We start from the raw sequence: 27,066 nt of genomic DNA, 5'->3' as shown, positions 1-27,066 counted from the left end.
TTGATATATAGAACCAGCTGTCTGGATTGACTTGATATATAGAACCCAGCTGTCTGGATTGACTTGATATATAGAACCAGCTGTCTGGATTGACTTGATATATAGAAGTCTGGATTGACTTGATATATAGAACACAGCTGTCTGGATTGACTTGATATATAGAACACAGCTGTCTGGATTGACTTGATATATAGAACCAGCTGTCTGGATTGACTTGATATATAGAAGTCTGGATTGACTTGATATATAGAACACAGCTGTCTGGATTGACTTGATATATAGAAGTCTGGATTGACTTGATATATAGAAGTCTGAAATGACTTGATATATAGAAGTCTGGATTGACTTGATATATAGAACACAGCTGTTTGGATTGACTTGATATATAGAACCCAGCTGTCTGAATTGACTTGATATATAGAAGTCTGGATTGACTTGATATATAGAACACAGCTGTCTGGATTGACTTGATATATAGAAGTCTGGATTGACTTGATATATAGAACCCAGCTGTTTAGATTGACTTGATATATAGAACCAGCTGTCTGGATTGACTTGATATATAGAACCCAGCTGTCTGGATTGACTTGATATATAGAAGTCTGGATTGACTTGATATATAGAACACAGCTGTCTGGATTGACTTGATATATAGAACACAGCTGTCTGGATTGACTTGATATATAGAACCAGCTGTCTGGATTGACTTGATATATAGAAGTCTGGATTGACTTGATATATAGAACACAGCTGTCTGGATTGACTTGATATATAGAAGTCTGGATTGACTTGATATATAGAAGTCTGGATTGACTTGATATATAGAAGTCTGGATTGACTTGATATATAGAACACAGCTGTTTGGATTGACTTGATATATAGAACCCAGCTGTCTGAATTGACTTGATATATAGAAGTCTGGATTGACTTGATATATAGAACACAGCTGTCTGGATTGACTTGATATATAGAAGTCTGGATTGACTTGATATATAGAACCCAGCTGTTTAGATTGACTTGATATATAGAACCAGCTGTCTGGATTGACTTGATATATAGAACCCAGCTGTCTGGATTGACTTGATATATAGAAGTCTGGATTGACTTGATATATAGAACACAGCTGTCTGGATTGACTTGGTATATAGAAGTCTGGATTGACTTGATATATAGAACACAGCTGTCTGGATTGACTTGATATATAGAACCCAGCTGTCTGGATTGACTTGATATATAGAACCCAGCTGTCTGGATTGACTTGATATATAGAACCAGCTGACTGGATTGGCTTGATATATAGAACCCAGCTGTCTGGATTGACTTGATATATAGAACCCAGCTGTCTGGATTGACTTGATATATAGAAGTCTGGATTGACTTGATATATAGAACCCAGCTGTCTGGATTGACTTGATATATAGAACCCAGCTGTCTGGATTGACTTGATATATAGAAGTCTGGATTGACTTGATATATAGAACACAGCTGTTTAGATTGACTTGATATATAGAACCAGCTGTCTGGATTGACTTGATATATAGAAGTCTGGATTGACTTGATATATAGAAGTCTGGATTGACTTGATATATAGAAGTCTGGATTGACTTGTAATATAGAACACAGCTGTTTGGATTGACTTGATATATAGAACCCAGCTGTCTGAATTGACTTGATATATAGAAGTCTGGATTTACTTGATATATAGAACACAGCTGTCTGGATTGACTTGATATATAGAAGTCTGGATTGACTTGATATATAGAACCCAGCTGTTTAGATTGACTTGATATATAGAACCAGCTGTCTGGATTGACTTGATATATAGAACCCAGCTGTCTGGATTGACTTGGTATATAGAACAAGCTGTTTAGATTGACTTGATATATAGAACACAGCTGTCTGGATTGACTTGATATATAGAACACAGCTGTCTGGATTGACTTGGTATATAGAAGTCTGGATTGACTTGATATATAGAACACAGCTGTCTGGATTGACTTGATATATAGAACACAGCTGTCTGGATTGACTTGATATATAGAACACAGCTGTCTGGATTGACTTGATATATAGAACCCAGCTGTCTGGATTGACTTGATATATAGAACCAGCTGTCTGGATTGGCTTGATATATAGAACCAGCTGTCTGGATTGACTTGATATATAGAACCCAGCTGTCTGGATTGACTTGATATATAGAAGTCTGGATTGACTTGATATATAGAACCCAGCTGTCTGGATTGACTTGATATATAGAACCCAGCTGTCTGGATTGACTTGATATATAGAAGTCTGGATTGACTTGATATATAGAACCCAGCTGTCTGGATTGACTTGATATATAGAAGTCTGGATTGACTTGATATATAGAACCCAGCTGTCTGGATTGACTTGATATATAGAAGTCTGGATTGACTTGATATATAGAACACAGCTGTTTAGATTGACTTGATATATAGAACCAGCTGTCTGGATTGACTTGATATATAGAACCCTGCTGTCTGGATTGACTTGATATATAGAACACAGCTGTCTGGATTGACTTGATATATAGAAGTCTGGATTGGCTTGATATATAGAACACAGCTGTCTGGATTGACTTGATGTATAGAACACAGCTGTCTGGATTGACTTGATATATAGAACACAGCTGTCTGGATTGACTTGATATATAGAACACAGCTGTCTGGATTGACTTGATATATAGAACCCAGCTGTCTGGATTGACTTGATATATAGAACACAGCTGTCTGGATTGACTTGATATATAGAACCAGCTGTCTGGATTGGCTTGATATATAGAACCCAGCTGTCTGGATTGACTTGATATATAGAACCCAGCTGTCTGGATTGACTTGATATATAGAAGTCTGGATTGACTTGATATATAGAACCCAGCTGTCTGGATTGACTTGATATATAGAACCCAGCTGTCTGGATTGACTTGATATATAGAAGTCTGGATTGACTTGATATATAGAACACAGCTGTTTAGATTGACTTGATATATAGAACCAGCTGTCTGGATTGACTTGATATATAGAACCCTGCTGTCTGGATTGACTTGATATATAGAACACAGCTGTCTGGATTGACTTGATATATAGAAGTCTGGATTGGCTTGATATATAGAACACAGCTGTCTGGATTGACTTGATATATAGAACCCAGCTGTCTGGATTGACTTGATATATAGAACCCAGCTGTCTGGATTGACTTGATATATAGAAGTCTGGATTGACTTGATATATAGAACACAGCTGTCTGGATTGACTTGATATATAGAAGTCTGGATTGACTTGATATATAGAACACAGCTGTTTGGATTGACTTGATATATAGAACCCAGCTGTCTGGATTGACTTGATATATAGAAGTCTGGATTGACTTGATATATAGAACACAGCTGTCTGGATTGACTTGATATATAGAACACAGCTGTCTGGATTGACTTGATATATAGAACCCAGCTGTCTTGTATGACTTGATATATAGAACCCAGCTGTCTGGATTGGCTTGATATATAGAACCCAGCTGTCTGGATTGACTTGATATATAGAACCCAGCTGTCTGGATTGACTTGATATATAGAAGTCTGGATTGACTTGATAAATAGAACACAGCTGTCTGGATTGACTTGATATATAGAACCCAGCTGTCTGGATTGACTTGATATATAGAAGTCTGGATTGACTTGATATATTGAACCCAGCTGTCTGGATTGACGTGATATATAGAAGTCTGGATTGACTTGATATATAGAACACAGCTGTCTGGATTGACTTGATATATAGAACCTAGCTGTCTGGATTGGCTTGATATATAGAACCCAGCTGTCTGGATTGACTTGATATATAGAACACAGCTGTCTGGATTGACTTGATATATAGAAGTCTGGATTGGCTTGATATATAGAACACAGCTGTCTGGATTGACTTGATATATAGAACACAGCTGTCTGGATTGACTTGATATATAGAACACAGCTGTCTGGATTGACTTGATATATAGAACCCAGCTGTCTGGATTGACTTGATATTTAGAACACAGCTGTCTGGATTGACTTGATATATAGAACCAGCTGTCTGGATTGACTTGATATATAGAACCCAGCTGTCTGGATTGACTTGATATATAGAACCAGCTGTCTGGATTGACTTGATATATAGAAGTCTGGATTGACTTGATATATAGAACACAGCTGTCTGGATTGACTTGATATATAGAACACAGCTGTCTGGATTGACTTGATATATAGAACCAGCTGTCTGGATTGACTTGATATATAGAAGTCTGGATTGACTTGATATATAGAACACAGCTGTCTGGATTGACTTGATATATAGAAGTCTGGATTGACTTGATATATAGAACACAGCTGTCTGGATTGACTTGATATATAGAACACAGCTGTCTGGATTGACTTGATATATAGAACCCAGCTGTCTGGATTGACTTGATATATAGAACCCAGCTGTCTGGATTGACTTGACGTATAGAACCCATCTGCTCAGAATATAGCATAGGGTTGTGGTGGCTCGTCTATAAGAGGACAACTTCATGATGTGTTTATAGGATGTGCTGGCTGGGTGGTTAACATGGTAAACGTTGAGTGGTTAAAACCGCAGCCGTTTGGACGGTGTGTGTGTGTGTGTGTGTGTATGTGTGTGTGTGTGTGTGTGTGTGTGTGTGTGTGTGTGTGTGTGTGTGTGTGTGTGTGTGTGTGTGGGTTTAGGAGGTTTAATAGCAGCTAAATTATAGTCAAATGGCTATGTTTTACTTTCTGGGCAGTAATGCGTTTAGCAGTGGATTAGTGTTTACGTGTGTGTGTGTGCAGGTGCATAATTAAGTGTGTGTGTGTCAGTGTGTGAGCATGGTGTGTGTGTGCGTGCGGTATTCTGGTGAATAATGGCCTGGGCTGTCTGGGTCTGGCCCGTAAATGAATCACAGTGTTTAGCTCCTCTACTCTCACCTGGCCCCTGAGCGCACACACACGCACACACACACACACACACACACACACACACACACACACACACACACACACACACACACACACACACACACACACACACACACACACACACACACACACACACACACACACACACACACACACACACACACACACACACACACACACCTGGGCATTTTCTTATAACACTCCCTCCATCTCCTCACTCTAATCCAATCTATCCCTGATGCTGTACCACCTACATTTCCTTTCTCCCTCTCTCCATCTTTCACTAAGCCCCTCTCTCTTTAATAAGTCTCTCCTCTTCTCCTCTCTTTCTCTTCTGACCTCTGCTCCTTCCATTTTTAATAAGTCTCTCATTTCACTCCTCCATTTTCCATCTCTTCTTCACTCTGTCCCTCTCTCATTTTCTCCTGTCCTCTTTCTCTTTCCCTCTCTCTATCGTTATCCCTACCCCTCGCCTCTCCCTCTCTCTATCGTTATCCCTACCCCTCGCCTCTCCCTCTCTCTATCGTTATCCCTACCCCTCGCCTCTCCCTCTCTCTATCGTTATCCCTACCCCTCGCCTCTCCCTCTCTCTATCGTTATCCCTACCTCTCCCTCTCTCTATCGTTATCCCTACCCCTCGCCTCTCCCTCTCTCTATCGTTATCCCTACCTCTCCCTCTCTCTATCGTTATCCCTACCCCTCACCTCTCCCTCTCTTTATCGTTATCCCTACCCCTCGCATCTCCCTCTCTCTATCGTTATCCCTACCCCTCGCCTCTCCCTCTCTCTATTGTTATCCCTACCTCTCCCTCTCTCTATCGTTATCCCTACCCCTCGCCTCTCCCTCTATCTATCGTTATCCCTACCCCTCTCCCTCCCTACGCCTCTCCCTCTCTCTCCCTCCATCCTCTCTCTGTTGGTTCCTCTGATTGGAAAGGTGCCTGTGGCAGAGCAACAGACAGTTACAGTGAGGGACCCTCTCTAACCAGGGGCACAGTGACCATGTGTTCACCTCTAACCCACAACTCCCACTAACCAGCCATCCACTTAATTTGGTCGTCAGTGGGAGGTGTGTGTAATAATGTAGTGTCTGTGTATGTGTCTGTATGTGTGTCTGTGTGAGTACAAAAGAGTGTGTGTATTGTTTTGTGTGGGTAAGTGTTTGTGTGTGTCCGTACGTGTGTTCCTGCATGTGTGTGTGCTTGTGCGTGTGTTTCCACCTCTGTGTGTGTGTGTCGCTGACAGCTCAGGGATGGTGGGCGTGATGTTTCCCCAAACACTGATGCTTTAGCAGGTCATTAGACAAAGCTGTCGCCAGGGTCGCTCAGGGACCGTTGCCATGGCAGCAGATATGGGCTTCACTATAAAGGGACACCACAGAGTCTGATAGCCAATTTAGTACAGCAAGGAATTTCTCGAAAACGAATCACTTATGTTAACCTTGGAAGAAAGAGTTACAGTGTACATTATACATGTGGGAAGCACACACAAACACACCAAAACACACATCCACACTCTGTTGAGCTTCTGTGTGGGATGTACATTACACACACACACACACACACACACACATCCACTCTGTCGAGCTTCTGTGTAGGGAAAACCCCTTTTACCTGCCCCGCCCCCTTTGTCTCAAACCAACCAATCAGAAGAAGGCGTGAGCAGCACTGGGCACACAGTGAATGATGGGAAAAGCACAGGTGAATGATGGGTAAAATAAAAAAGGAAGGAAAGGAAAAGGAAGCAGAAAAAAGCAGATCGAAGTCAAACTGAGATACCTTCTGTGGAACAGTTCCTGCCACAAGCGGTCTGCAGTATATAGAACATCTCACGGAAAGGCCTGGGACCTTCCAGACACGAAGCATTGAGAGAGGAGAGAAGAGGAGAGAAAGAGTGAGACAGGGAGAAAGGAAAGAAGAGAGACAGGGGGAGAGGGTGTGAAGGGGAGTGGATGTTAGACAGAAAAGGGGGGGAAGAGAGAGGGTGAGGAATGATAATGGTAAAAGGGGAGGATGTTGAAAGAGAGAGGGTGAGGAATGAGGGTGAGGAATGATAATGGTAAAAGGGGAGGATGTTGAAAGAGAGAGGGTGAGGAATGAGGGTGAGGAATGATAATGGTAAAAGGGGAGGATGTTGAAAGAGAGAGGGTGAGGAATGAGGATGAGGAATGATAATGGTAAAAGGGGAGGAGAGTGAAAGAGAGAGGGTGAGGAATGAGGGTGAGGAATGATAATGGTAAAAGGGGAGGAGAGTGAAAGAGAGAGGGTGAGGAATGATAATGGTAAAAGGGGAGGAGAGGGAAAGAGAGCGGGTGAGGAATGATAATGGTAAAAGGGGAGGAGAGTGAAAGAGAGAGGGTGAGGAATGATAATGGTAAAAGGGGAGGAAGAGGAGGAGGAAAGAGAAGGTGAGTAAAGTAAGGAAATAATGGAAGGACAGGGAGATACATAGGGCAAAGGGAGGAGGAATTAAAAGGAGGGAGAGAGAAGGAGAGAGAGATGTGATTCCAGGGGAGAAAACAAGTGAGGCATTGAGCAGAGAAAAGAGGAGGAGAGGGGTATACAGGAGAGTAGAGTAGTACGCCAGAGAGAGCAGCCATAGCCAGAGAGAGCTTAGAGCTGGAAGCACAAGCCAGAAGGTATCTCCCACTGGAACACACACTGACCGCCACTGCTCAGTGACAACAAAAGAGAGATGGATCATGGAGCATTCTGGGAAATGATGTCCTGACCGTGTAGTCCATCCACTTGTCTCTGGACTGAATGCGCTCAACATAAACTTACCTACCCACAGTGCAGTTCGGCTAGAGAATTGTCAGCTTTATAAATATTATATTACATTATATAAAAAATAGACCACAATCAATTCCTAGAAAGTTGAACAGCCTAATCATGTTAATTCTAACAAAACTTTATTTCTAATAAAACTAAATGGATTTTACAATGTTTATTAAATGAATGAAAATTATTAAAGCAAGATTAAAACCGACTAGCTTTGACAGTAATTCATTCACCAAACAATGTGAACTTGTTAAATGTCGCTGTTGTTTGCAGAAAACTGCAGATATGAAAACGGAACATGACATAACCTTGTTGAGTCTTTTATGTGGATAAGGATACGACTTCAAACTATCAAAATGTTTCAGATTAAGAAAATGCTTGGTGTGGCATGTGTGGCATGTCCCTGGCATTTCAAGCCTCTTAAAGGGACATTCCACTGATCTTACACAACATTCTTTACCGTGAGAATAAGACAAATTAAATTGTTTCTGAATTCAGCATGTCAAAGACATATTTCTTAGCAGCTGTAGTTGGTAGAATGAGGATCAATCCTTATGGCAAAAAAACAGTGTGAATACAGTGGGGCAATAAAGTATTTAGTCAGCCACCAATTGTGCAAGTTCTCCCACTTAAAAAGATGAGAGAGGCCTGTAATTTTCATCATAGGTACACTTCAACTATGACAGACAAAATGAGGAAAAAAATCCAGAAAATCATATTGTAGGATTTTTTATGAATTTATTTGCAAATTATGGTGGAAAGTAAGTATTTGGTCAATAACAAAAGTTTATCTCAATACTTTGTTATATACCCTTTGTTGGCAATGACAGAGCTCAAACGTTTTCTGTAAGTCTTCACAAGGTTTTCACACACTGTTAATGGTATTTTGGCCCATTCCTCCATGCAGATCTCCTCTAGAGCAGTGATGTTTTGGGGCTGTTGCTGGGCAACATGGACTTTCAACTCCCTCCAAAGATTTTCTATGGGGTTGAGATCTGGAGACTGGCTAGGCCACTCAAGGACCTTGAAATGCTTCTTACGAAGCCACTCCTTCGTTGCCCGGGCGGTGTGTTTGGGATCATTGTCATGCTGAAAGACCCAGCCACGTTTCATCTTCAATGCCCTTGCTGATGGAAGGAGGTTTTCACTCAAAATCTCATGATACATGGCCCCCATTCATTTTTTCCTTTACACGGATCAGTCGTCCTGGTCCCTTTGCAGAAAAACAGCCCCAAAGCATGATGTTTCCACCACCATGCCTCACAGTAGGTATGGTGTTCTTTGGATGCAACTCAGCATTCTTTGTCCTCCAAACACGACGAGTTGAGTTTTTACCAAAAAGTTATATTTTGGTTTAATCTGACCATATGACATTCTCCCAATCTTCTTCTGGATCATCCAAATGCTCTCTAGCAAACTTCAGACGGGCCTGAACATGTACTGGCTTAAGCAGGGAGACACGTCTGGCACTGCAGAATTTGAGTCCCTGGCGGCGTAGTGTGTTACTAATGGTAGGCTCTGTTACTTTGGTCCCAGCTCTCTGCAGGCCATTCACTAGGTCCCCCTGTGTGGTTCTGGGATTTTTGCTCACCGTTCTTGTGATCATTTTGACCCCACGGGGTGATATCTTGCGTGGAGCCCCAGATCGAGGGAGATTATCAGTGGTCTTGTATGTCTTCCATTTCCTAATAATTGCTCCCACAGTTGATTTCTTCAAACCAAGCTGCTTACCTATTGCAGATTCACTCTTCCCAGCCTAGTGCAGGTCTACAATTGTGTTTCTGTTGTCCTTTGACAGCTCTTTGGTCTTGGCCATAGTGGAGTTTGGAGTGTGACTGTTTGAGGTTGTGGACAGGTGTCTTTTATACTGATAACAAGTTCAAACAGGTGCCATTAATACAGGTAACAAGTGGAGGACAGAGGAGCCTCTTAAAGAAGAAGTTACAGGTCTGTGAGAGCCAGAAATCTTGCTTGTTTGTAGGTGACCAAATACTTATTTTCCACCATCATTTGCAAATAAATTCATTAAAAATCCTACAATGTGATTTTCTGGATTTTTTTCCCTCATTTTGTCTGTCATAGTTGACCTATGATGAAAATTACAGGCCTCTCTCATCTTTTTAAGTGGGAGAACTTGCACAATTGGTGGCTGACTAAATACTTTTTTGCCCCACTGTATTTAAGCACTTTAAAGGGGCAGTTAATTTCAAAATGTAAGATGTTGTCAATCTACAAAAGAGAGTGAATTAACCCCTTTAAGCACATGGCATTTTTCTCCAATAGAGTTCCCAGACAGGGACTTTGAGACATCTCAATTGCTTCTCCACTGACATACAGACCTTTACAGCTGGTGGTTTGTCCTCAAATTGCCATGGTGACCGTGGGATGGCAGAGGAGAGAGAGAGAGTGACACACTGGCAACAGACCATGCAGTGAGGTCACAGTCCCTGAGCTGGGCCTCACGCACAAACACACACATCAAACCAAACCGTCAGCCCAAACCCCATGCACCAGTAATGGTACACAGCCTACCTGACTGACCTCACCTCAGCCAGTCAGATATATCCCTCCCACTAACAAACCCCACCCACCAGCCCCCGCCTCTGGGCGGAGCTTTACCTATGATGTCGAACCAGAGGGGATTGGAGTTCTGTTGCATGGAGACCACACCCACTATCTCGGCCACCTTGTCGCTCTCCATGACGGTGAAGTTGTAGTACTGCTCGTCGAATAGGAGGGGATTTGCCAAAGCTGAGGGCTTACGGATCCACTCGATGTGCAGACGTGCCGTCGACGACTTCTGGGGGCGTCCGTTATCTGTGGCTTTGATCTGGGGATGGGGAGGAACCAAGACTGGAATTAGGAGCTTTTTGTATATTTGTCTAAATGAAAGAAAGAGCGAGAGAGAGAGAGAGAGAGAGAGAGGGGGGGGGGGAGAGAGGGAAGAGAGCGAGAGAGGGGGAGGAGAGAGGTGGGAGAGATGGGGGAGAGAGAGGGGGTAGAAGAAGACAAAGAGAATGGCAGTTGGTTGGAAAGAGACACACAGATTCAAAGTGAAGTTCAAATGTCACATACAGTGAGGATGTCGTAGCTCCCGGCGGTGAACTGCTTTCGTGATGACACCACCGCCGTCTTGGGGTCGATGAAGAACTTGCCGTCCTCGTTGCCATCGACGATGCTGTAGGAGAGGTCAGCGTTAACCCCTTCATCCCTGTCGTAGGCAAAGGCCCTGTAGATAGGCTCTCCTCTCTTCCTCCTGTCCCTCTCTGGTAGCTTGATCTGGTACACCTTCTCTGGGAACGTGGGCTTGTTGTCATTCTCATCAAGCACGTGAACGATCACCCACACCGTGGAGTGTTTGGGGCTGGGACCGCCGTCCGACACCGTGACCTGCGTATCCACACACACGTAACCGTAGACAATCAGATAGACACACACGCACGCTCAGAGACAGGGACAAACACAGACAGACACACACATGCACGCTCAGAGACAGGGACAAACACAGACACACACACATGCACACAGAGACACACATATGCACACACAGGCGAACAGACAGAAAAAAACAAGTACACGCACGCACGCACGCACGCACACACACACACACACACACACACACACACACACACACACACACACACACACACACACACACAACAGAGAGAAAAAATAAGACATTTGTTAAGATTCACATCAGTTTTTTTCCCCGTCTACACTAATTACAACAGTCATTCTGTCCTGCGTTTGTCTGACAACTGGAACACATCGTCATATTTCCCAAGTGGGGATGGCTTTGCTTTTTATCTTCTTTCCTGTGTTCTGACAGGTAATTAATCTGTCTCTGTTCCTACTTCCACCATGACGGAGAGCCTCTTGTAGATAAATGCAAAAGGGGGAGGGGCCAGAGGATGAGTTAGCCAATGAGAGATGGAATCCATGCCGTCCCGTAATAAAACACATTTATATTCATATTCGGGGGGAGATAAAGGACGTCGCCAGCTGCCATCAATTCAACACAAAGCTACAATTAATTTCCCCAGCGCTTATTGTTGGGTTTGTTTAAAAAGTCAATCTGTCATTTCAGAAATGACACAGCGAGGAGGTACCATCGCAATACGGAGAGAAATGCTAATGATTTAAAGAGAGAGTGAGGGAGGGGTGGTGGAGGGGTAGTAGTGGGAGAGAGAGTGAGGGAGGGGTGGTGGAGGGTCAGTAAGAGAGTGAGGGAGGAGTGGTGGAGGGGTAGTAGTGGGAGAGAGAGTGAGGTTGGGGTGGTGGAGGATTAGTAAGAGAGTGAGGGAGGGGTGGTGGAGGGGTAGTAGTGGGAGAGAGAGTGAGGGAGAGGTGGTGGAGGGTTAGTAGTGGGAGAGAGAGTGAGGGAGGGGTGGTGGAGGGGTAGTAGTGGGAGAGAGAGTGAGGGAGGGGTGGTGGAGGGGTAATAGTGGGAGAGAGAGTGAGGGAGAGGTGGTGGAGGGTTAGAAGTGGGAGAGAGAGTGAGGGAGGGGTGGTGGAGGGGTAGTAGTGGGAGAGAGAGTGAGGGAGGGGTGATGGAGAGTTAGTAGTGAGGGAGGGGTGGTGGAGGGGTAGTAGTGGGAGAGAGAGTGAGGGGTGGTGGTGGAGGGGTAGAAGTGGGAGAGAGAGTGAGGGAGGGGTGTTGGAGGGGTATTAGTGGGAGAGAGAGTGAGGGGGGTTGGGGTGGTGGTGGAGGGGTATTAGTGGAAGAGAGAGTGAGGGGGGTTGGTGGAGGGTTAGAAGTGGGAGAGAGAGTGAGTGGGGTTGATAGAGGGATAGTAGTGGGAGAGAGAGTGAGGGAGGGGTGTTGGAGGGGTAGTAGTGGGAGAGAGAGTGAGGGGTGGTGGTAGAGGGGTAGTAGTGGAAGAGAGAGAGGGGGGGTTGGTAGAGGGGTAGTAGTGGGAGAGAGAGTGAGGGAGGGGTGGTGGAGGGGTAGTAGTGGGAGAGAGAGTGAGGGAGGGGTGGTGGAGGGGTAGTAGTGGGAGAGAGAGTGAGGGAGGGGTGGTGGAGGGGTAGTAGTGGGAGAGGGAGAGAGGGAGGGAGGGGTGGTAGAGGGGTAGTAGTGGGAGAGGGAGGTAGCTAGGGAGAGGGGGGAAGGAGGAGGTAGGGATAGTAAACTCCCATATCTACTGGGTGAAATACCACAGTGTGCCATCATAGCAGCAAGATTTGTGACCTGTTGCCACAAGAAAAGGGCAACCAGTGAAGAACAAACACCACTGTAAATACAACCCATATTTTATTTGATTTATTTTCCCTTTTGTAGTTTAACTATTTGCACATCGTTACAACACTATATAGACATAATATGACATTTGAAATGTCTTTATTCTTTTGGAACCTCTGAGTGTAATGTTTACTGTTCATTTTATTGTATATTATCTACCTCACTTGCTTTGGCAATGTTAACATATGTTTCCCATGCCAATAAAGCCCTTGAATTGAATTGAATGGAGAGAAGGAGGGAGGGAGGGAGCTCCGAAAGACAACAGGGGTGTGTGAAAGGAACCTAAATGACAGCATAAGGGAAGAACAGAGGATGAATGAGAAATGAAGAACTTTGGGAACATCCCTCCGAGCCTGTGGCGGTTGACCCCCTCTGTGAGTGAATGTAATCCGCTTTGTACAGCACAGTGTGAGAGAGGTAGAGACAGAGAGGGAAAAGGGTGAACAAGCAAGTGGCGGCCACAGTGAAGGACAACAATATTCACTAAAGGTCGACATGAACAGATCTCCATTCATGAGCGAGAGAGGAGAGAGAGAACCAAAGAGAGAAACAGAATTAAAGAGAGACAGGAGAGCCTGGGGAATACATGGTCTGTCAACAACATACAGCAGCACAAGGACAGCACAGACAAGCTAGCTAGCATACACTGAACATACCCTAATGCAGCTAAAACATACCAATATACTGTATACACTAAGCTTCTGATTATACAAAGACATTATTACAGAAAACCCAACAGCTATTGAGGTATCAGTGTATTATACTATACATACAATACCGTTCAAAAGTTTGGGGTCACTTAGAAATGTCCTTATTTTTTCAAATAAAAGCAAATTTTTTGTCCATTAAAAAAACGTAACATTGATCAGAAATACAGTGTAGACATTGTTAATGTTGTATATTACTATTGTAGCTGGAAACGCTATAATTTTTATGGAATCTCTACAAAGACGTACAGAGGCCCATTATCATTATCATCACTCCTGTGTTCCAATGGCACGTTGTGTTAGCTAATACAAGTTTATCATTTTAAAATGATAATTGATCTTTATAAAACCCTTTTGCAATGATGTTAACACAGCTGAAAACTGTTGTCCTGATTAAAGAAGCAATAAAACTGGCCTTCTTTAGACGAGTATCTGGAGCATCAGCACTTGTGGGTTCGATTAAAGGCTCAAAATGGCCAGAAAGAAAAACCTTTCTTTTGAATCTCGTCAGTCTATTCTTGTTCTGAGAAATTAAGGCTATTCCATGTGAGAAATTGTCAAGAAACTGAAGATCTTGTACAATGCTGTGTACTACTCCCTTCTCTGAACAGCGCAAACTGGCTCTAACCAGAATAGAAAGAGGAGTGGGAGGCCCAGGTGCACAACTGAGCAAGAGGACAAATACATTAGAGTTTCTAGTTTGAGAAACAGACACCTCAAGAGTCCTCAACTGGCAGCTTCATTAAATAGTACCCACAAAACACCAGTCTCAACATCAACAGTGAAGAGGAAACTATGGGACAGGCAACTCCTTTGACCCCAAACTTCTGAACGGTTGTGTATGTTAACATGAAACAGGCAATTTAAGTGGTTGGGAAAAGTCTAAGAGGCGCGATTGAGAGGAGCGTTGCATAAGGACATGTCTGATTGGGCGCAGTAGTAGGTTTGAGTGGAGAGTAGCACGGGTGGGTGGGGAATAAAGAATGCCAGCTGTTGGAAACACCAAAGGCAGATTATATTTGTATGTCTGCCATTGAGGGTAGTACCAAAAAGGCCTCAACTAGAACCACAAAGCAACAACAACACAGCATGATTTGGACAAAATAGTCTAGGGTGGGAAAATGCTGTTTTCACTGAAGAACCAAGTTACAATGCACCTTCTCTGAGTTGGTTTGACAGGCTAAACGCCTTTGTTTTATCACTCTCTTGCATTTCTCTCCCACTCTGACAGTAATGAAAGATGGTGAAAAGTCACCCTGAAACGTGGAAAACAAGACAAACTTCCATGAGTTTGGGGATCTTGTTACAAACACACTACCCTAATGGTCAAACACGACGCTACTAGAAATACACTACCTTACAAGAAAAAAACAACCCTACCAGAAACACACTACCCAACTAGAAACACACTACCCTACTGAAAACACACTACACTACTAGAAATACACTACCCTACTGAAAACACACTACCCTACTGAAAACACACTAACCTACTGAAAATAAACTACCCTACTGAAAACACACTACCCTATTGAAAACACACTACCCTACTGAAAACACACTAACCTACTGAAAATAAACTACCCTACTGAAAACACACTACCCTAATGAAAACACACTGTCCAACTAGAAACACACTACCCTACTGAAAACAAACTACACTACTAGAAATACACTACCCTACTGAAAACACAATACACTACTAGAAACACACTACCCTAATGAAAACACACTACCCAACTAGAAACACACTACCCTACTGAAAACACACTACCCAACTAGAAACACACTACCCTAATGAAAACACACTACCCAACTAGAAACACACAACCCTACTGAAAACACACAACACTACTAGAAATACACTACCCTACTGAAAACACACTACCCTACTGAAAACACACTACCCTACTACAAACACACTACCCTAATGAAAACACAATGTCCAACTAGAAACACACTACCCTACTGAAAACACACTACAGTACTGAAAACACACTACCCAACTGAAAACACACTACCCAACTAGAAACACACTACCCTACTAGAAACACACTACCCAACTAGAAATACACTACCCTACTGAAAACACACTACCCAACTAGAAACACACTACCCTACTGAAAACATACTACCCAACTAGAAACACACTACCCTACTGAAAATGCACTATCCTACTGAAAATACACTACCCGACTGAAAATACACTACCCTACTAGAAATACACTAGCCAACAAGAAACACACTACCCTACTGAAAACACACTACCATACTGGAAACACAATACCCTACTGAAAACACACAACCCTACTGAAAACACACTACAATACTGCACACTACCATACTGGAAACACACCACTCTACTGAAAACACACTACCCTACTGAAAACACACTACTAGAAACACACTACCCTACTAGAAACACACTACCCTACTAGAAACAAACTACACTACCAGAAACACACTACCCTAATGAAAACACACTGTCCAACTAGAAACACACTACCCTACTGAAAACACACTACCCAACTAGAAACACACTACCCTAATGAAAACACACTACCCAACTAGAAACACACTACCCTACTGAAAACACACAACACTACTAGAAATACACTACCCTACTGAAAACACACTACCCTACTGAAAACACACTACCCTACTACAAACACACTACCCTAATGAAAACACAATGTCCAACTAGAAACACACTACCCTACTGAAAACACACTACAGTACTGAAAACACACTACCCAACTGAAAACACACTACCCAACTAGAAACACACTACCCTACTAGAAACACACTACCCAACTAGAAATACACTACCCTACTGAAAACACACTACCCAACTAGAAACACACTACCCTACTGAAAACATACTACCCAACTAGAAACACACTACCCTACTGAAAATGCACTACCCTACTGAAAATACACTACCCGACTGAAAATACACTACCCTACTAGAAACACACTAGCCAACAAGAAACACACTACCCTACTGAAAACACACTACCATACTGGAAACACAATACCCTACTGAAAACACACAACCCTACTGAAAACACACTACAATACTGCACACTACCATACTGGAAACACACCACTCTATTGAAAACACACTACCCTACTGAAAACACACTACTAGAAACACACTACCCTACTAGAAACACACTACCCTACTAGAAACAAACTACACTACCAGAAACACACTACCCTAATATAAACACACTACTAGAAACACACTACCCTACTAGAAACACACTACCCTACTAGAAACACACTACACTACTAGAAACACACTACCCTACTAGAAACACACTACTAGAAACACACTACCCTACTAGAAACACACTACCCTACTAGAAACACACTACACTACTAGAAACACACTACACTACTAGAAACACACTACACTACTAGAAACACACCACCCTACTAGAAACACACTACTAGAAACACACTACCCTACTAGAAACACACTACACTACTAGAAACACACTACCATAAACACACTACCCTACTAGAAACAAACTACACTACTAGAAACACACTACACTACTAGAAACACAAAACTAGAAACACACTACTCCACTAGAAACACACTACACTACTAGAAACACACTACTAGAAACAAACTACCCTACTAGAACTACACTACTAGAAACACACTAATAGAAACACACTACCCTACTAGAAACAAACTACACTACTAGAAACACACTACTAGAAACACACTACCCTACTAGAAACACACTACCCAACAAGAAACACACTACCCTACTGAAAACACACTACCATACTGGAAACACAATACCCTACTGAAAACACACAACCCTACTGAAAACACACTACAATACTGCACACTACCATACTGGAAACACACCACTACCAGAAACACACTACCCTAATATAAACACACTACTATACCCTACTAAAACACACTACCCTACTAGAAACACACTACACTACTAGAAACACACTAGAAACACACTACTAGAAACACACTACCCTACTAGAAACACACTACTACACTACTAGAAACAGAAACACACTACCCTAATATAAACACACACTACTAGAAACACACTACACTACTAGAAACACACTACCCTACTAGAAACACACTACTAGAAACACACTACCCTACTAGAAACACACTACCCTACTAGAAACACACTACACTACTAGAAACACACTACACTACTAGAAACACACTACACTACTAGAAACACACCACCCTACTAGAAACACACTACTAGAAACACACTACCCTACTAGAAACACACTACACTACTAGAAACACACTACCATAAACACACTACCCTACTAGAAACAAACTACACTACTAGAAACACACTACCAGAAACACACTACACTACTAGAAACACAAAACTAGAAACACACTACTCCACTAGAAACACACTACACTACTAGAAACACACTACTAGAAACAAACTACCCTACTAGAAACACACTACTAGAAACACACTACCCTACTAGAAACACACTACACTACTAGAAACACACTACACTACTAGAAACACACTAATAGAAACACACTACCCTACTAGAAACAAACTACACTACTAGAAACACACTACTAGAAACAAACTACCCTACTAGAAACACACTACACTACTAGAAACATACTACCCTACTAGAAAAAACTACACTACTAGAAACACACTACTAGAAACAAACTACACTACTAGAAACACACTACTATAAACAAACTACCCTACTAGAAACACACTACTAGAAACACACTACACTACTAGAAACACACTACACTACTAGAAACACACTACTAGAAACACACTACCCTACTAGCAACACATTACCCTACTAGAAACACACTACACTACTGGAAACACACTACCCTACTAGAAACACACTACCCTACTAGAAACACACTACCCTACTAGAAACACACTACCCTACTAGAAACAAACTACACTACTAGAAACACACTACCCTACTAGAAACACACTACACCCCTAGAAACACACTACCCTACTAGAAACACACTACCCTACTAGAAACACACTACCCTACTAGAAACACACTACTCTACTAGAAACACACTACCCTACTAGAAACACACTACTCTACTAGAAACACACTACTAGAAACAAACTACCCTACTAGAAACACACTACACTACTAGAAACACACTACCCTACTAGAAAAAACTACACTACTAGAAACACACTACTAGAAACAAACTACACTACTAGAAACACACTACTATAAACAAACTACCCTACTAGAAACACACTACTAGAAACACACTACACTACTAGAAACACACTACACTACTAGAAACACACTACTAGAAACACACTACCCTACTAGAAACACACTACCCTACTAGAAACACACTACTCTACTAGAAACACACTACCCTACTAGAAACACACTACTCTACTAGAAACACAATACCCTACTAGAAACAAACTACACTACTAGAAACAAACTACACTACTAGAAACACACTACTAGAAACAAACTACCCTACTACAAACGCACTACACTACTAGAAACACACTACTCCACAAGAAACACACTACACTACTAGAAACACACTACTAGAAACAAACTACCCTACTAGAAACACACTACTAGAAACACACCACCCTACTAGAAACACACTACACTACTAGAAACACACTACCCTACTAGAAACACACTACTCTACTAGAAACACACTACCCTACTAGAAACACTCTACTAGAAACACACTACCCTACTAGAAACACACTACTAGAAACACACTACCCTACTAGAAACACACTACCCTACTAGAAACAAACTATTAGAAACAAACTACACTACTAGAAACACACTACCCTACTAGAAACATACTACCCTACTAGAAACACACTACCCTACTAGAAACACACTACACTACTAGAAACACACTACTCTACTAGAAACACACTACTAGAAACACACTACTCTACTAGAAACACCCTACTAGAAACACACTACACTACTAGAAACACACTACTAGAAACAAACTACTAGAAACACACCACTAGAAACACACTACCCTACTAGAAACACACTACCCTACTAGAAACACACTACCCTACTAGAAACACACTACCCTACTAGAAACACACTACTAGAAACACACTACTAGAAACACACTACTAGAAACACACTACTCCACTAGAAACACATTACCCTACTAGAAACACGCATTACCCTACTATAAATACACTACCCTACTAGAAACGCACTACACTACTAGAAACACACAACACTACTAGAAACACACAACTCCACTATAAACACACTACCCTACTAGAAACACACTACACTACTAGAAACACACTACCCTACTAGAAACACACTACCCTACTAGAAACACACTACCCTACTAGAAACACACTACCCTACTAGAAACACACTACACTACTAGAAACACACTACTAGAAACACACTACCCTACTAGAAACACACTACTAGAAACACACTACCCTACTAGAAACACACTACCCTACTAGAAACACACAACACTACTAGAAACACACTACTCCACTAGAAACACACTACCCTACTAGAAACACACTACCCTACTAGAAACACCCTACTAGAAACACACTACCCTACTAGAAACACACTACCCTACTAGAAACACACTACTAGAAACACACTACTAGAAACACACTACCCTACAAGAAACACACTACCCTACTAGAAACACACTGCTAGAAACACACTACACTACTAGAAACACACTACTAGAAACACACTACTAGAAACACACTACACTACTAGAAACACACTACTAGAAACACACTACTAGAAACACACTACTAGAAACACACTACACTACTAGAAACACACTACTAGAAACACACTACACTACTAGAAACACACTACCAGAAACACACTACTAGAAACAAACTACACTACTAGAAACACACTACTAGAAACACACTACTAGAAACACACTACCCTACTAGAAACACACTACACTACTAGAAACACACTACCCTACTAGAAACACACTACCTACTAGAAACACACTACCCTACTAGAAACACACTACCCTACTAGAAACACACTACCCTACTAGAAACACACTACACTACTAGAAACACACTACTAGAAACACACTACCCTACTAGAAACACACTACTAGAAACACACTACCCTACTAGAAACACACTACCCTACTAGAAACACACTACACTACTATAAACACACTACCCTACTAGAAACACACTACCCTACTAGAAACACACTACTAGAAACACACTACCCTACTAGAAACACACTACCCTACTAGAAACACACTACCCTACTAGAAACACACTACACTACTAGAAACACACTACTAGAAACACACTACTCCAATAGAAACACACTACTCCACTAGAAACACACTACTCCACTAGAAAAACACTACCCTACTAGAAACACACTACCCTACTAGAAACACACTACCCTACTAGAAACACACTACACTACTAGAAACACACTACTAGAAACACACTACTCCACTAGAAACACACTACCCTACTAGAAACACACTACACTACTAGAAACACACTACACTACTAGAAACACACTACACACACTACCCTACTAGAAACACACTACTAGAAACGCACTACCCTACTAGAAACACACTACCCTACTAGAAACATACTACCCTACTAGAAACACACTACACTACTAGAAACACACTACTAGAAACACACTACCCTACTAGAAACACACTACTAGAAACACACTACACTACTAGAAACACACTACCCTACTAGAAACACACTACACTACTAGAAACACAGTACCCTACTAGAAACACACTACCCTACTAGAAACACACTACTAGAAACACACTACTAGAAACACACTACCCTACTATAAACACACTACACTACTAGAAACACACTACTAGAAACACACTACTCCAATTGAAACACACTACTCCACTAGAAACACACTACTCCACTAGAAACACACTACCCTACTAGAAACACACTACCCTACTAGAAACACACTACCCTACTAGAAACACACTACACTACTAGAAACACACTACTCCACTAGAAACACACTACCCTACTAGAAACACACTACACTAATAGAAACACACTACACTACTAGAAACACACTACACACACTACCCTACTAGAAACACACTACTAGAAACACACTACCCTACTAGAAACACACTACCCTACTAGAAAAACACTACCCTACTAGAAACACACTACACTACTAGAAACACACTACTAGAAACACACAACCCTACTAGAAACACACTACTATAAACACACTACCCTACTAGAAACACACTACCCAACTAGAAACACACTACACTACTAGAAACACACTACCCTACTAAAAACACACTACCCTACTAGAAACACACTACCCTATTAGAAACACACTACTAGAAACAAACTACTAGAAACACACTACCCTACTAGAAACACACTACCCTACTAGAAACACACTACACTACTAGAAACACACTACACTACTAGAAACACACTACTAGAAACACACTACTCCACTAGAAACACACTACCCTACTAGAAACACACTACACTACTAGAAACACACTACTAGAAACACACTACCCTACTAGAAACACACTACCCTACTAGAAACACACTACCCTACTAGAAACACACTACTCTACTGGAAACACACTACTCCACTAGAAACACACTACCCTACTAGAAACACACTACCCTACTAGAAACACACTACTAGAAACACACTACACTACTAGAAACACACTACCCTACTAGAAACACACTACCCTACTAGAAACACACTACCCTACTAGAAACACACTACACTACTAGAAACACACTACTAGAAACACACTACCCTACTAGAAACACACTACCCTACTAGAAACACACTACTCTACTAGAAACACACTACCCTACTAGAAACACACTACTAGAAACACACTACACTACTAGAAACACACTACTAGAAACACACTATTCCACTAGAAACACACAACCCTACTAGAAACACACTACTAGAAACACACTACTAGAACCACACTACTAGAAACACACTACTAGAAACACACTACACTACTAGAAACACACTACCCTACTAGAAACACACTACACTACTAGAAACACACTACACTACTAGAAACACACTACTAGAAACACACTACCCTACTAGAAACACACTACCCTACTAGAAACACGCTACCCTACTAGAAACACACTACACTACTAGAAACACACTACTAGAAACACACTACTATAAACACACTACTATAAACACCCTACTATAAACACACTACACTACTAGAAACACACTACCCTACTAGAAACACACTACCCTACTAGAAACACACTACCCTACTAGAAACACCCAACTAGAAACACACTACCCTACTAGAAACACACTACCCTACTAGAAACACACTACCCTACTAGAAACACACTACTAGAAACACACTACACTACTAGAAACACACTACTATAAACACCCTACTAGAAACACACTACCCTACTAGAAACACACTACCCTACTAGAAACACACTACCCTACTAGAAACACACTACTAGAAACACACTACACTACTAGAAACACACTACTATAAACACCCTACTAGAAACACACTACCCTACTAGAAACACACTACACTACTAGAAACACACTACCCTACTAGAAACACACTACCCTACTAGAAACACACTACTAGAAACACACTACCCTACTAGAAACACACTACCCTACTAGAAACACACTACTAGAAACACACTACTAGAAACACACTACCCTACTAGAAACACACTACCCTACTAGAAACACACTACGCTACTAGAAACACACTACTCTACTAGAAACACACACACACACTACCCTACTAGAAACACACTACGCTACTAGAAACACACTACTCTACTAGAAACACACACACACACACACATCTTGTGTGTTTGACCTTCTTCAGATGCGGGAAGCAAGCTTTTCTTCCCCAATATCACTCAAGCTTTTGTCTCAGGCATTTGATCTCAGATGCAACACTTTTCTCTTCCGCTGCACTGAATAGGGGTTTTGACCCTGTGCGTGCCTGTTCTAGTGTGTGTGTGTGTGTGTGTGTGTGTGTGTGTGTGTGTGTGTGTGTGTGTGTGTGTGTGTGTGTGTGTGTGTGTGTGTGTGTGTGTGTGTGTGTGTGTGTGTGTGTGTGTGTGTGTGTGTGTGTGCTTTAGTTTTATCTGTTCAAGTGAAAAATCCCTTCTGGTCCATGCAGCACTTGGGTCACACACCTCATCAGGAGAGAGAGAGGCTCTCAACTAAATCATTTAACCATTGCCACTTAACCCTTATTGTGGATGTTAATTTGTTCACACCCATCTTGTTGGTGGAGAGAACATTTTGCAGGTTTAAAGCTTCTATACATTTTGCTCTGTCTAATGTGTACTCGTGTGAAATTTGAGTGACTCAAACATTAAAACAAAGTATATGGGCTAAAAAAAACAAAATAAAAAACATTAGCTGATATGGGCTGGTTGATCTGGACATTTCTGACACGTTATAAAGAAGGTAATGACTGACATGGGATAGTTGATCAGGACATTTCTGACACGTTACAGATAAGGTAATGACTGACATGGGATAGTTGATCAGGACATTTCTGACACTTTATAAAGAAGGTAATGACTGACATGGCATAGTTGATCTGGACATTTCTGACACGTTATAGATAAGGTAATGACTGACATGGGATAGTTGATCAGGACATTTCTGACACGTTATAGATAAGGTAATGACTGACATGGGCTAGTTGATCTGGACATTTCTGACACGTTATAAATAAGGTAATGACTGACATGGGCTAGTTGATCTGGACATTTCTGACACGTTATAGATAAGGTAATGACTGACATGGGCTAGTTGATCTGGACATTTCTGACACGTTATAAAAAAGGTAATGACTGACATGGGCTAGTTGATCTGGACATTTCTGACACGTTATAAATAAGGTAATGACTGACATGGGCTAGTTGATCTGGACATTTCTGACACGTTATAAATAAGGTAATGACTGACATGGGCTAGTTGATCTGGACATTTCTGACACGTTATAAATAAGGTAATGACTGACATGGGCTAGTTGATCTGGACATTTCTGACACGTTATAGATAAGGTAATGACTGACATGGGCTAGTTGATCTGGACATTTCTGACACGTTATAGATAAGGTAATGACTGACATGGGCTAGTTGATCTGGACATTTCTGACACGTTATAAATAAGGTAATGACTGACATGGGCTAGTTGATCTGGACATTTCTGACACGTTATAGATAAGGTAATGACTGACATGGGCTAGTTGATCAGGACATTTCTGACACGTTATAGATAAGGTAATGACTGACATGGGCTAGTTGATCTGGACATTTCTGACACGTTATAGATAAGGTAATGACTGACATGGGCTAGTTGATCAGGACATTTCTGACACGTTATAGATAAGGTAATGACTGACATGGGATAGTTGATCTGGACATTTCTGACACGTTATAGATAAGGTAATGACTGACATGGGCTAGTTGATCAGGACATTTCTGACACGTTATAAATAAGGTAATGACTGACATGGGCTAGTTGATCTGGACATTTCTGACACGTTATAAATAAGGTAATGACTGACATGGGCTAGTTGATCTGGACATTTCTGACACGTTATAAATAAGGTAATGACTGACATGGGCTAGTTGATCTGGACATTTCTGACACGTTATAAATAAGGTAATGACTGACATGGGATAGTTGATCAGGACATTTCTGACACGTTATAAAGAAGGTAATGACTGACATGGGATAGTTGATCAGGACATTTCTGACACGTTATACATAAGGTAATGACTGACATGGCATAGTTGATCTGGACATTTCTGACACGTTATAAATAAGGTAATGACTGACATGACAAGAGGAAAAGTGATGATGCTCTACCCAACTTCTAAATTGTGATTGAATTCATCTAAAGATACCTAAGAAAACAACATACCACAGTTCAAAAAGTAGTATACTAACATTCCATTCCAGATAAACAATGGCAAATGGATATATAGCCTTTAGAAAAAGAAAAACATTTATTTAATACAAACATAAAATCTATGAATAAAAAAATCGGACAACAGTAATATTTTACACAAACATGAAGGTCACAGTAAATCAATCATTTCTGGTGAAAAAATGAATAAGAATTGTGGAAATGAACTCTATACCTGTCCTTTCCACAGAAAATGTAACATAGAAGCTCAAACAAAAGGCTAGAAGGAATAACATATTTATGGTCAAATGTCTCTGATGTTGTATCCCTTTATTGAAGAAACAACAGCATGTTTGTGGTACAGGCCATGCTGGCCCATGGCCAGTCATAGACTGTTCTCTCTACTACCGCATGGCAAGTGCTACCGGAGTGCCACGTCTAGGACAAAAAGGCTTCTCAACAGTTTTTACCCCCAAGCCATAAGACTCCTGAACAGGTAATCAAATGGCTACCCGGACTATTTGCATTGTGTGCTCCCCCCCGAACCCACTTTTTACGCTGCTGCTACTCCCTGTTTATCATATATGCATAGTCACTTTAACTATACATTCATGTACATACTACCACAATTGGGCCGACCAACCAGTGCTCCTGCACATTGGCTAACCGGGCTATCTGCATTGTGTCCCACCCACCACCCGCCAACCCCTATTTCACATTACCTCTACTCTCTGTTCATCATATATGCATAGTCACTTTAAAATATCTACATGTGCATACCACCTCAATCAGCCAGACTAACCGGTGCCTGTATGTAGCCTCGCTACTTTTATAGCCTCGCTACTTTTATAGCCTCGCTACTTTTATAGCCTCGCTACTTTTATAGTCTTTATAGTCTTTTTACTGTTGTTTTATTTCTTTACTTAGCTATTGTTCACCTAATACCTTTTTTTGCACTGTTGGTTAGAGCCTGTAAGTAAGCATTTCACCTGTTGTATTCGGCGCACGTGACAAATACACTTTGATTTGATTCCATGCTATCAGGCTATGTCCTGTCAGGCTATGTCCTAAATCTGATCTCTAAACCTCTGCTAAATCTGATATACAAACCCCCTGCTAAATCTGATTTCTAAACTACTGCTAAATCTGATCTACAAACCTCTGCTAAATCTGATCTCTAAACCCCTGCTAAATCTGATCTACAAACCTCTGCTAAATCTGATCTACAAACCTCTGCTAAATCTGATATACAAACCCCCTGCTAAATCTGATCTCTAAACTACTGCTAAATCTGATCTACAAACCCCTGCTAAATCTGATCTACAAACCTCTGCTAAATCTGATCTCTAAACCCCTGCTAAATC

At 41.5% G+C, this 27,066-nt stretch overlaps 1 protein-coding gene across 1 annotated transcript in view; it reads right to left on the bottom strand.

Annotated features, from left to right (window-relative positions):
* LOC139382860 (protocadherin Fat 3-like) overlaps positions 1 to 27,066 on the bottom strand; it is a 264,053-nt gene that overhangs the window by 105,454 nt on the left and 131,533 nt on the right. The window contains exons 5-6 of the mRNA XM_071127101.1: positions 10,818 to 11,132; positions 10,362 to 10,572 (exon numbers count right to left, since the gene is read on the bottom strand). Coding sequence (XP_070983202.1) covers positions 10,362 to 10,572; positions 10,818 to 11,132 — 526 coding nt within the window. The remainder of the gene's footprint in view (positions 1 to 10,361; positions 10,573 to 10,817; positions 11,133 to 27,066) is intronic.

The sequence above is a fragment of the Oncorhynchus clarkii genome, chromosome 24 (genome assembly GCF_045791955.1).
Source record: "Oncorhynchus clarkii lewisi isolate Uvic-CL-2024 chromosome 24, UVic_Ocla_1.0, whole genome shotgun sequence".
Classification (NCBI taxonomy): domain Eukaryota; kingdom Metazoa; phylum Chordata; class Actinopteri; order Salmoniformes; family Salmonidae; genus Oncorhynchus; species Oncorhynchus clarkii.
This window is presented reverse-complemented; position numbering and strand designations above follow the sequence as displayed.